Source organism: Myotis nattereri (genome assembly GCF_964212035.1).
Source record: "Myotis nattereri genome assembly, chromosome: 4".
NCBI classification, from domain to species: Eukaryota; Metazoa; Chordata; class Mammalia; order Chiroptera; family Vespertilionidae; genus Myotis; species Myotis nattereri.
In genome coordinates, this window is record NC_138079.1 from 78,040,403 (window position 1) to 78,052,692 (window position 12,290).

Sequence of the window (12,290 nt, forward strand, 5' to 3'; positions counted from 1 at the left end):
CTCCATGCGCCTGCGTGAACGCACACTTAGACAGCAGGTTTATTCTGACCATGGAGATTCTTGGCTTTGTTGTGGAATTTTGCTATAATCTGAGAAGTTTTAAAGTAAGTTGGGGATTATTAAAGTTGGGGGGATATCAGTAAAGACAGCTTCTCTGTGGAACAGACACAAGATCTGCAATGGGTCATATCTTTCTGACTTCAAGTTGTTATTTAGCATCCTGGTAATTGACTGTCCATCTGTAATTTTGCAAAATAATCTTGTTGGGATTGCTCCACAACTTTTTTTTTTTAACCAGCTTTTCTCTAAAGTAAATTCTTGACCTTGGTTACAACTGGGTGAATAGTGGAGCTGTACTCACCTTCTAAAATGATTGTGATGGGGTTAGGTCTGAAGCCCTCACCTCCAGGACACAAGGTGTAATATTCAGCTACAAAACAATGAAAAAGAAGAGATCTGACACCGGTGTCCAAGTGGCTGAGACAATGAACAGGGGAGGTATCTACAGTTTCCTTAGTACCTTTTCAAATACATTTCAAAGTATATTACATTTTACACAAAATAAGATAATTACTTCATAAGTGATATAGACAGGATAACAAAAATCATTTGTTTTTAATTGAAGAAAAAACTCCTTTGCAGACAATTTATATCACCACTTTTTTGGCCAGTAAATAAAAACTCAGACTTGACAATTGACAAGTTTCATCTATGTCCCTATCAGAACACATGTTTCAATTTAAGGCATAATATAATTGACTTCAGGAATACAACACAGCTCTGAACCTGAACTAGAACAACCTCTGAGAAGAACCAGAAATGATCTAATTTATGTGATACCATGGAGAATTGATATTATCACCATTCATATTGGATTGTGGTTACAATTATTTTCTTTTTATCATATCATGAAAAACAATAAGAAGAGGAGAATTCAAATTCGCTTTATATAAAATACTCTTGGCTGGTTTCAGCATAATCATTGAAGGTAATCCAAAGGTAAAATTTTGGCCCTCACTATTTCTCCCATCCCCGGCACAAGAATAAAATTGCAACTAGTCTTCAGCTACCAGAGTTTGTTCCCTTCCTCTTCTTCAGCTCCATACTCACTGCTATTGACAGGGGGGCATGTCTCGCAGGGGTTTCCCCAGGCCTTCCCTAGGGAGCAGCAGCAGGAGGAGCGACTGACGCCCACCCCAATTTCGGTGTTGCAGGACAGGCTTCCGTCTCCTCGCGGACCGAACTTCAGGTAGCAGTTGCCCACGCGGTTGTCTGCAGAGCAACATAGGAGCTTAAAATTGCCCTTCACGTAGTAAGAATTCCTTTTAAGAGAAAGATCACTCAACTGATGAAATTCAAGCTCTTGTACATTAGTATAAAAGGTTCATTTTTATCCACAGTACAAAACAATCTTTTGCATAGTAAAAAAACCTTAATAGAAATTTTAATAATAACTGAATCCTAAATAACTCAAATTTTTATTTCACATTTTGTTTTGGTTTTGAGGATACAGTATATATACCTGAATGGTCCTATGAATGCAATGAACTGTCAGCTCTCATGCATGAACCCAAAACGTATCCATTTTGTAAAAGCTGATTCGACATTTCAAACACATCTCTAGTAGTAGGTTCTAACTTATCATAACTGCTCATTCTTGCATCATTAAAACACATATCTAAAGACATTTCTGAAAAATTTGACAGCTCATAATTTTGTTGATGAGAGGGCAGCTGTTTTCTTTGCTCCACAAATGGACCTATTTTCACTTTCAAAGAATCAATACCAATTAGATTCATCAATGATTTCCTTTATTTCTACATCACATATTTCCTTCCAATAACCCTTGTCTAAACACTTGGCTTCACTATTTGTCTATCTAAGAATCTATCAATTAAATTTGGATATGGGAGAAATAAGAACCTGGGATGATTCAGGTTCTTGTGCAAATACTGCATGTTGAATTTCTTACTGACTAAGAGACAAAAATACCACATTTCCTTTGTTTATAGAAACATATAGTTCACCCATTCTTTGATTCTTGAATGTGAAAAATTCCATGTAGGATATCAGCCTCTGAAGACTCATAGACTGGCATTTTGCTTATATGATCCATTTCACCTCTTTAGAATCCAGACTAGAATGCTGGTCTCTGTTGAATTCTTCTTCTGACACATCTAACAACTGTAAAATGTTTTCCACTGTAAATTTTCTTCTTGCCATTATGGCCAAAAAGTGAAAACTTCTAATTTTTCAACTGGTTCAATAAATGCTCAAAGAAGGTTCAAAATATAATGTTTCCAGTCTTCTTTTACACCTTCTTGAAAGGTGACGTAATAATTCCCTTGGGTAACACAACAAGAAAATTGAAAAATGATGCAACAGTGACATTTTATTTCACTATTGTATCATCCTTCTAGGTGACACCATCATTTCCCACTTTAATAATTTTATTCTTTGTTTTTAGCATCATTGGGCATAACTAATGAGTAATGACGAATAAAATGGTTCAAAACAAAAGAAAAATAATATCACCAACATCTCATTTCATGCAATTTCACACTTATAAAAGGGTCCAGTGAACCGTTACGATATTTGTGAAACAGAATGAGTCTTTATTCTTTCGAAAACCTCTAAGGAGGGATAAAACTATGAAGTATCAACCCATATAAACAGAACTGCTCTAAAAAGAAACTAAAAAAAGAAACTGACTATATGCTGACAGTTAATCTGAGTATCGCAGTCCAAACTCTGCAGGGCTGTCCTGATCTATACTTCCACCAGCAGAACAGAGGGACTTTTGAGGTCGCTGAGGCCAACACCACACATTACCCAGTCTAATTGTTGCCTGTCTATTAGATATAAAGTAGTACTTATGTAATTGTTTTGATTTGATTTTTCTTACCCCTAATAGTTTTGGGTATTTGTTTATGTTTGTTACCTTTTGGAGTACTTCCTTTTTATTAGTTGCCTTTTCATAGCTTTTCTTTGCTCCAAGAAAGCTTTTAAGAAATGCTGAGGCTCCAGTGACTCCGTTTCTGGGAGCAACGCAGGCATCATAACAATATTAAGGTTCCAAATGGGATTTTACTGTACAGCTAGGGTTGAGAACCACTTTGTGAACTGGGTTGTAGCTTCTTCTGTGACTCCTTTCCTCATGCTCCTACCCCTCACTCCACTCCTGCTCCTCAGCTTCGTTGCTGTGTCTCCAACACCAGCATTCTCCTCCTGCAGGCCCTGTGCAGTGGTTGCTCCTTTGCCTTGAAGGCATCTCCTCTCAGAGGTCCAGTCAGTTTGCTCCCTCCCTTAAGACTCTGACTCTCCCATGCTCCAAATAACAGCACTTATCCTACAACTACCTCCACTGTCAGAATTTCTTCTCCCTATGTCTGTCTCCCTGCCACCAGAATGGAAACACAAAAGCAGAGAATTTGGTTCCTCTGTTCCCTCTGCAGCCCCTAGAATAGAAAGCACTCAATATTTACTGAACAAATAATTCTGAAGGAAAAAGTCAGAACTTGGAGGAGCCATACACCATAACTCAATATATTCTCTAAAATTTGTAAACATATAAAACACAGCAGCAAACATTCCCTCCACATACTGCAAGGTCTGTAAAACTGCCGCTGAAGACAGCAGGCAGATTCATACTGAAATAAGACTTTTCTTTTCTTTTTTTTGTCTTCTGTCAAGAAATTCTCCAGACCACTTACTCTTCTAGTGAAACGGTCACTAAGGCAGATGTCAAAAGCTGAAAAATCCTATCTAATAAAAGAGAAACATGCAAATTGACCATAACCCCGACACCCTTCCCATTGGCTAATCAGCAGGATATGCAAATTAACTGCCAACCAAGATGGCAGCCAGCAGCTACGCAGCTGAAGCGAACAGGAGGCTTGCTTGCTCCAGTGACGGAGGAAGCCAACGTTCCTGGCCTGCCGCTGCTGGGCTCTAAGCTGTATTCTAAGAAACAATGTTGCAATTAAAGAAACTAAACAAGCTCCAGAGACCTGCTTTCAGCCGCCAGCGGGCTCAGAACTTAGAGCTGCAGTGATGGCAATAGAGTTTCAATTACAGAAGCCAAACAAACCTAGAAACCTGCTTTCAGCCCTCAGAGCTGGAGCCGGCTCTCAGCTCCAGTGACAGCTATAGAAAGTAAATAAATCCCAGAATAAAAAAAGAAAAAAGAAAAAAATGAGAGGCTGGGAGCATAAGTTGCCTTCCAGCCTGAAAATGGCTCTCAGGCCCTCACCCAGACTGGCCAGGCACCCCAGTGGGGACCCCCACCCTGAAGGGGGTGTGACCAGCTGCAAACAGCCATCATCCCGTCATCCAGGCTGGCCAGGCATCCAAGCGGGCCCCCCACCCTGATCTGGGACACTTTCAGGGCAAACCAGCCGGCCCCCACCCATGCACCAGGCCTCTATCCTATACTACAGGCAGGGCGGGACAGCGTGAGTGCCATCTGGGCCCCATGTGCAGCCCTGGGCAGCAGGGCATAAGCCCTGTCCCCAGCTGGGACCCCTGTGTGCCACCTGAGCCCCCAGCTGGGACCCCCGTGCCTCCTAAGCCCTGCACTGCTAAGCCCTGCCCCCAGCCGGGACCCTATGACTATCGGAGAGCAGGAAAGTGCTGCTGGGCCCTGGGTCACTGTGGTGATCGGCCATTGGTAAGTAGAAGAGTGCAGCCTGTAGGCGGCCCCTACCTGTGCCTGATCTGGGAGCAGGAAAGCAAACCCGGCCTGCGGGCAGCCCCCAGCTGCGCCTTCTCCCTGGTCGCCATGAGGATCCAGGAGCAGGAAAGCAAGCCTAGCCTGCAGGCAGCCTCAAACTTTGCCTGCTCCCCAGTTGCCATGGTGATCCGGGAGCAGGAAAGCAAGCCTGGCTTGAGGGAAGCCCCCAGCTGGGCCTGATCCAGGAGCAGGAAAGCAATCCCAGCCTGCGGGAAGCCCCCAACTGTGCCTTCTCCCCGGTCGCCATGAGGATCCGGGAGCAAGAAAGCAAGCCTGGCCTGCGGGCAGCCCCAAACTTTCCCTGCTCCAGGGTCGCCATGGGGATCCGGGAGCAGGAGAGCAAGCCCGGCCTGTGGGCAGCCCCCAGCTGGGCCTGTTCCCCGGTCACCATGGCGATCCGGGAGCAGGAAAGCCCGGCTTGCAAGTAGCACCCCCATCCTGGTCATAGCTCAAGGGAGAGTACAACATGCAGTGGAGGCCAGGAGCCTGAGAGATCAACACAGAGGGGCTCCTGCTCCAAGCCTCCATGGTATGGCTGGGGGCAGGCCCCCAGCAGACACACACACACACACACACACACACACACGCACAGTACCTGCTCTGAGCCTCCAATTGTGGCTGGGGGCAGACCCCCAGTGGGGGGACACACACACACACACACACACACACACACGTGGCAACTGCTTCGAGCCTACATGGTGCGGCTGGGGGCAGGCCCTAGCAGACAGACAGACACACAAACACACACACACACACACACACACACACACACACACACACACGGGACGCCTGCTCCGAGCCTCTGCTGCCAGACTGTGGCCATCAGTAGAACATCCACTGAGGGCTCCCGGACTGTGAGAGGGGCAGGCTGGGCTGAGGGAACCCCCACCCCCCAGTGCACGGATTTCGGGCACCGGGCCTCTAGTTATTTTATAAAGATCAGAGACGTCAGGAACATTGAAGACAGATTCTTAACCATTGTTACTGCCTTCTTTGCTTCTCCCCAATCTCCTAACTTGCTTCACTCCAATGGTTTGGCTCAAGAAATCCAGTTCTCCCATTCCTCTCCTCTCATCATTCACTTATTACACCCTTACATGACCCTGCTCATAGGAGCGATAAATGTAGTAATCCATTAGTTCTACCACTTTGAGCTGTTCTGGCCAATGCACTGGACAGGGCGCCCAGCAGTTTAGGACTGGGCCTCAGCTCTGCCATTTGCAAGCTCTGGTTCCCAAGCCTGTGAGAGGAGGAAGTTGGAGCAGATATCTTGAAAATTTTTTTTAAATATGTCTTGGCAGATAAATATGATAACAATGGCCATATGATTTGATAATCTAGACTTCCTTAAGGAAAATAACTGTTTTGTTTGCAAATTAATTGTAGCAAATACTCACCACAGTTCATTGCCAAGAGAGTTTGAATATTCAGCTCTAAATAATTCTATTTGTTTCAGATAGCTTTTACTTACCAACACAACCCACACCGGTAGGGTTCAGCTGGAAATCAGGTGGGCAGTTACACTCATAACGACCAGGTGTGTTGACACACAGGCCATTTACACAGTTTATGGGATCTGCACATTCATCAATATCTAGGAAAACATTTAAAAATGCCCATGTTAAGATCTTTACTTTCTCTATGCATACTGCTGCTCCAAAAAATTTGGTGGATTTTTTTTGTGTAGATCATTATAAAGACCTCAGCATAATAAAATAAAGATTTAATCCTTGTATATAGTACACCTAAAATGGTTTCCATAGATCAATCACATAGTATTTATGATAATGTCAGTTAATGTCCTTAATAGGTAAGTAAGAATTACATGTTAGAATTTTGATGAAGAAAAAAAATTGTCACTATTCGCTTAACTAAAATTTTGTACACACACACGTACAAAGAAAATATACAAGATATTATTTCTTAGTTCCATGTTAGAAATTTAATATTAGGCTGTTTATATAAAAATGGATGAATTCCATTTAAAAATAAATGTATCACAATGCAATTTTCTGTTTCAAAAAAAATGTATAACTCAAGTCGTAGTTTAGCTAAGTAGAAATCTGAGGATTTTTTAAAACTAGCACAAAATATTCATTTCATCTAATAAGAACACAATCAAACCCTTTGCAAACCATACCTGTACAATTCCCGCCTGTTCTGTCCAATTCATACCCATCATCGCAGATACAATGAAACATTCCAGGCAAATTATTACATGTTCCAAAGACACAGATATTTTGGAAGGAGCATTCATCAATATCTGAAAATTTAAAAAAAATAGTCATTTCTTGTTTACAAGGGCATTTTAAATATTTTAATGTAAAAAATTAATGAATTTTTCTATCTCCTCAGATATTCTTATGCAGTAAAAGATAATTAAATAAATGGCAAGCAACTAATACTTATCTAAGAATAAATATAAAAAAACATTATTTTATTTTATTGACAGTATTTTAGCTGTCTTGGGTTATAATATACTTTAAAAAAAGAATTCTCCAAAGGCATAAAAATACAAAAATTAAATATGAACATGTGAAAGGAACAAGGCTGTGAAAATTAAAAATAAAGACCAATAAAATTATAAAAGATGAAAAAAAAGAAAATTAAGGATAAAAACAAATTCAAAACTTCTTATAATTTAGTGCAAAAAGATGTTTTTAAAATACCTACAACATATAAAATATATCTTATTTTATATATTAAAGATCTCATTAACATTACTTAAGTTTAATTTTTAAAAATTTTTATTCTATAATCTGATCTGTTATAATGTCAGTTTAAAAAGGGAAATAATTTTTTTCCTAAAAGCATGAAATAAAATCATCCCTTGCCCCACATTCCTACAAATTTCATTAAAATAGCTCTACTGAAGCCAGAAATTCAGTTTATGAAACTCTTCTACGAGGCTTTAACTCAGTCAATAAATAAAAAAATCACTCCTTATTCATATTAAAATGAAGGCACGTTTGTGTGTGTGTGTGTGTGTGTGTGTGTGTGTGTGTGTGTGTGTACAGCTGCAGAAATAATCTATATTTCTTCACATAGGAAGAGGGTGAACATTTCATACACAAATTACCTCATATTCTGAGAATGCAGACTAGGCATGTCATTTTAGGCTGGACCATGCAAATTATCCTAAAGTGCTGACTTTAGTCAGAAAAGGACTCTGGTCAATTAAAATATGATAATTAATATTAAAATAATGAATTTCAACTAACTTAGATTTAAGTTCAAATTGTTTTTAAAATTTCAGCTGATATTTAAAGGTGACTCTTTGTGTTGCTGCAATAAACAAAATTATTCTCTTTATATAAATGAATAAAGACTCATTAAGCTAGTTTATCACTGTATTGTGTTGATCTATAACTGAAAATGGAATTGTGTTATCAGCCCTCTGAGTGTGCATTTCACTTTTAAAAACTTCTTGTGTTAAAAAGAACTTCCATTTAAATAATGTAATAGTGGTGTAAAATAGGTTTTAAAGAGATTACTGTCTTGTTTTTATAAAATTGCTCAGAAATTCAAATAATACAGAAAAGTATTGATATCAAACGGAAGACGGAAAACAATACAGAAAAAATAGCAAAACCAAAATCACTTCAAAATGCTTCCATCCAGAAGAAACTGTAATTGATAAACATCATTCCAAATATTTCTCTATGCATATTCAGAGAATGAAGCCAAAACCATTTGTATGCATCAGATCAATTTTTCTTTACCTCAACAGTTTCTAAAATACTTTCTAATGTTAAGAATTGATGCAAAACACAAAAAACTTATCATCTTTTGGCTTTATGTTAAAATTCAAACATAATCTTTAGACAGTATTAAGGAATACTATACAACGAATGATAGGAAAATTCGCATTCATATATGCTTCCATCTTATTTTTGTTATTTATATTATTTTAACTTAAAAAAAGATTTTATATTGAATTTTAGAGAGAAGAAAAGTGAGGGAGAGAAACATCAATCGGCCATGCCCCCTACTGGTGATTGAGCCTGCAACCTGGGCATGTGCCCAGGCCAGGAATCTAACAGGCAATGCTTTGACGCACTGTACAGCACCCAACCAATGAGCCACACTGACCAGGGCTACCTTCACCTTTTAAATGTTTATGGCATTTACCACTATCTCTACAGTATATTCGCACTAATTCTCTACTTAAAGTAATATTTTAACTGCATCTTCTCCATTTATTCTTGGTTGGCTGTGTTTCATTGCTAAGTTTTTGCTCTTTTTTTCCCCTAAGAATGGAGAGCCCACAGGTGATTTCTTCCTCAATTATTTCATATGTAAAAAAATATACTGCCGAAACCGGTTTGGCTCAGTGGATAGAGCGTCGGCCTGCGGACTGAAAGGTCCCAGGTTCGATTCCGGTCAAGGGCATGTACCTGGGTTGCAGGCACATCCCCAGTGGGAGATGTGCGGGAGGCAGCTGATCGATGTTTCTCTCTCATCGATGTTTCTAACTTTCTATCTCTTTCCCTTCCTCTCTGTGAAAAATCAATAAAATATATTTAAAAAAAATATATACCTGTTGTCTTTATAATTAACTAATTAACTATGGAATTAATTGCTGAAGTATAATATTATTTTTAAAGATGTTTTATTGATTTTTTTTTAGAGAATGTGGGAGAGAGAGGGATAGAGAAATATAAACATTATATAAATGAGAGAGAAACATCTACTGTCTCCTGCACATCCCTTACTGGGGACTGAGCCCACAACCTGGGCATGTGCCCTGACCTAGAATCAAACCAGTAACCTATTGGTTCATGGGTCAACACTCAACCACTGAGCCACCCCTGCTGTGAGGTATAATATTCTTGAGTCCCATGTGCTCTCAGAACTTTGTGGGCACAGTGTTCTAGTTTCTTTTGATATTGAATGTTTCTGTTTTGTTCATGACTTGCCTTTTTTATCAGTGTCGGAACAATTCTTCACTATGACATAAGTCAACAAAAATAATAAGGCTAAATCTTTGTCTAATGGTTTACCCTTTCCTGTACATTCAGTTCTTTGTTCTATTTCAGGAAACTGTTTAGTACTTTTTTCTATTCAATTTTTTGGGGTGTTTGACTTCTGAAACATCAATTATACTTCTGTTAATGGTCTTTGTCTTTTTTCTAATAGTGTTAATTTCTTTCTTTCCTATTCACTGCTATTATCTCAAGTTTATTCCATATGTTAGTAGTTACAATGTCATCTCTCTCTACTGTTCTTTGCTGTTTCTATTAGTTCTATAAATTTGCTGTATTGGTCCCCATAATTTATTTCCTGTGACACTGCAATCTCCCTCTTTGTTTTTTTGTCCTTTTTTTTTGTTTTTATAATCTCTTTGAACTTGTTCAATTTTATCTTATTAAGGTCATCTATCATGGCACAAAGTACCTATGGGAAATTTGTTTTTGTCCCTTGAACAGTATTTTTCTGCTCTGGGTTGGTTCTTTATCTGCTTTCTGAATGTTCTTTTTGTTGTTGTTGTTGATGATTCCATAGGATGCCTAAACAAGTACCACTGTTTTCTTTCAGTCTGTGTACACATTGTTTGGTCAGCTCTTTCAAGAGTTTTTATATACCCTGATACAGTTCAGATAGAGCTTCTTGACATTTTCCTTTCTTTACCTGGAAGACATCTTGGGGTATGAGTTTCATTAAAGCTTCTATTCTATAGCCTCACTTTTCACAACAGTTTCATAAAGTGGGGATCAGGGAAACGTGGATGGGAAGAGCTACACTGTGCGCTCTCTTTAGATATTATATTAAACTAGAGGCCTGGTGCACGGAATTTGTGCACTCGGGGCAGGGGGGGTCGCTCAGCCTGGCCTGTGCCCTCTCACAGTCCGGGAGCCCTAGGGGGATGTCCTTAGTGCTGCCGCAGAGGCAGGAGAGGCTCCCACCACCGCCACTGTGCTCACCAGCTGTGAGATTGGCTTCTGGCTGAGTGGCACTCCCCCTGTGGGAGTGCACTGACCACCAGGGGGCAGCTCCTTCATTGAGCATCTGCCCCCTAGTGGTCAGTGCGTGTCATAGCAACTGGTCATTCCGCTGTCTGGTTGATTTGCATATTATAGCCTTTTATTATATAGGATAGCCTGTGTCTAGGTTTAGTCCATCTGAAGTTATCCTAACATGTCCCTTAGAAGGTTCCTCCAGGTTTTGTACTCTCCCATTTTGTTAAGAAATACTGGAAAATGCTCAACCCAGCAATTTTTTAGACCCTAGAAATGCTGAGAATTTGTGGTGAAAAAATAGATGCTGAGTGGATCATGTTGATCAGAGGGTCAATTCAGAGGGGCATTTATTTGTAAGATGGAAAGACATCAAGGAATTAAATTAGTACATTCAGTAGAAACTGGATGAGCCAGATTTTATAGGAAAAGAGAAGACAAATACAAGGAGAAACAGGCACAATCATGAAAGTACATTTTTAGGATCTCAAAAGTTGGCATTTAGTTAAATGGAGCAGTGTTTAACTGAAGGTGAACTATAGGTGTGCCACTCTCAGTTACCCTGGCAACTGGGATTTCTCTTGGTGGTAAAGACATATGAGAAAATCAACATGTGAAAAAAGTACAGTAAATAGAAACAGCATCAACTTGGGAGAGGTCTGGGAGAAGTTCTGGAATGTTCTATGCCATAGATAAAGGAACAGAATTATGAAGAGGAAAGTCCGTGTTACGTATAAAGAATTAATTTTGAAATTTTATGTTGGCAGAAATATCTGGCTACTGCTTACTTGTTCCTTTTCCCACTAACTCTTGTCAAACTGACATGGGTAATAAATCATGTAATTCCATAACCATACTGACTCACATTTTCTACTGACTGGCTTCAGTGCTTAGAAGAAACCAGGACTGGGGGGGGAGGGGGGGAGGGGACGAAGCTCACTGTACAGTTGCCTTGTGTAAAGTGGATTAGACGCTGCCCAATCTAGCGGCTCAGTGCAGAGAATGGACGCTTTCAATTTCTAATATCACCTTCCCCAAGGCCCACTATTCATCCTCTTGTCAGAGTCTCTCAAAATTGGTGGATATTTATGAAAAATTCCATGATCTTTTAGACACACTTTCTTCAGTGCCACTTCTGTAAGTGAGTCAGTCAGGCCCGACTTCAAGCCAACCTGGATTGTATAATTTGGTCTTGTTGGATTGCTGCTGGTGAAGTGTGTGTGAGTGCTGCTATTTACTATTTCTGTTCATTTGATTAGACACTAGTGTAGGAAGAAGAGCCTGTAATCTGGTTTCATTTTATAATCTTTGCTTAGCAGCAGTCAGCCTGAGTTATTTTTTAAAGGTTTTCTATGAATCACTAATTTTGTTCAAGCCTTATTGTTTATATGAATTGTTTTCAATCTTTTTCCTTTATTTACATTTCGATAAACTCCTTATAAACACAATGATGGCTCAAAAGATATGTAATGTGAACTGAGTCTCCAATTTAAAAGGAAATCCAAATTCTTTTTCTTGGAAAGATATGATACTAGTCACAAAGTCCCATTTCTAGGAAAAGGGGATGATGTCATCACTGAGAGGAAGGAGACATTGCTATT

At 39.7% G+C, this 12,290-nt stretch overlaps 1 protein-coding gene and 1 long non-coding RNA gene across 2 annotated transcripts in view; one reads left to right on the plus strand and one right to left on the minus strand.

Moving 5' to 3' along the window:
• FBN2 (fibrillin 2) overlaps positions 1-12,290 on the minus strand; it is a gene marked incomplete at its 5' end in the record, with an annotated part of 254,497 nt that overhangs the window by 47,729 nt on the left and 194,478 nt on the right. Inside the window, 4 exons of the mRNA XM_081088909.1 lie at positions 362-430; positions 1,111-1,272; positions 6,204-6,326; positions 6,873-6,995. Of these exons, the coding sequence (XP_080945035.1) occupies positions 362-430; positions 1,111-1,272; positions 6,204-6,326; positions 6,873-6,995 (477 nt within the window). The remainder of the gene's footprint in view (positions 1-361; positions 431-1,110; positions 1,273-6,203; positions 6,327-6,872; positions 6,996-12,290) is intronic.
• The window catches only part of LOC308517666, a 45,134-nt gene that overhangs the window by 26,840 nt on the left and 6,004 nt on the right, over positions 1-12,290 (plus strand). The gene's annotated exons all lie outside the window — the stretch shown is intronic.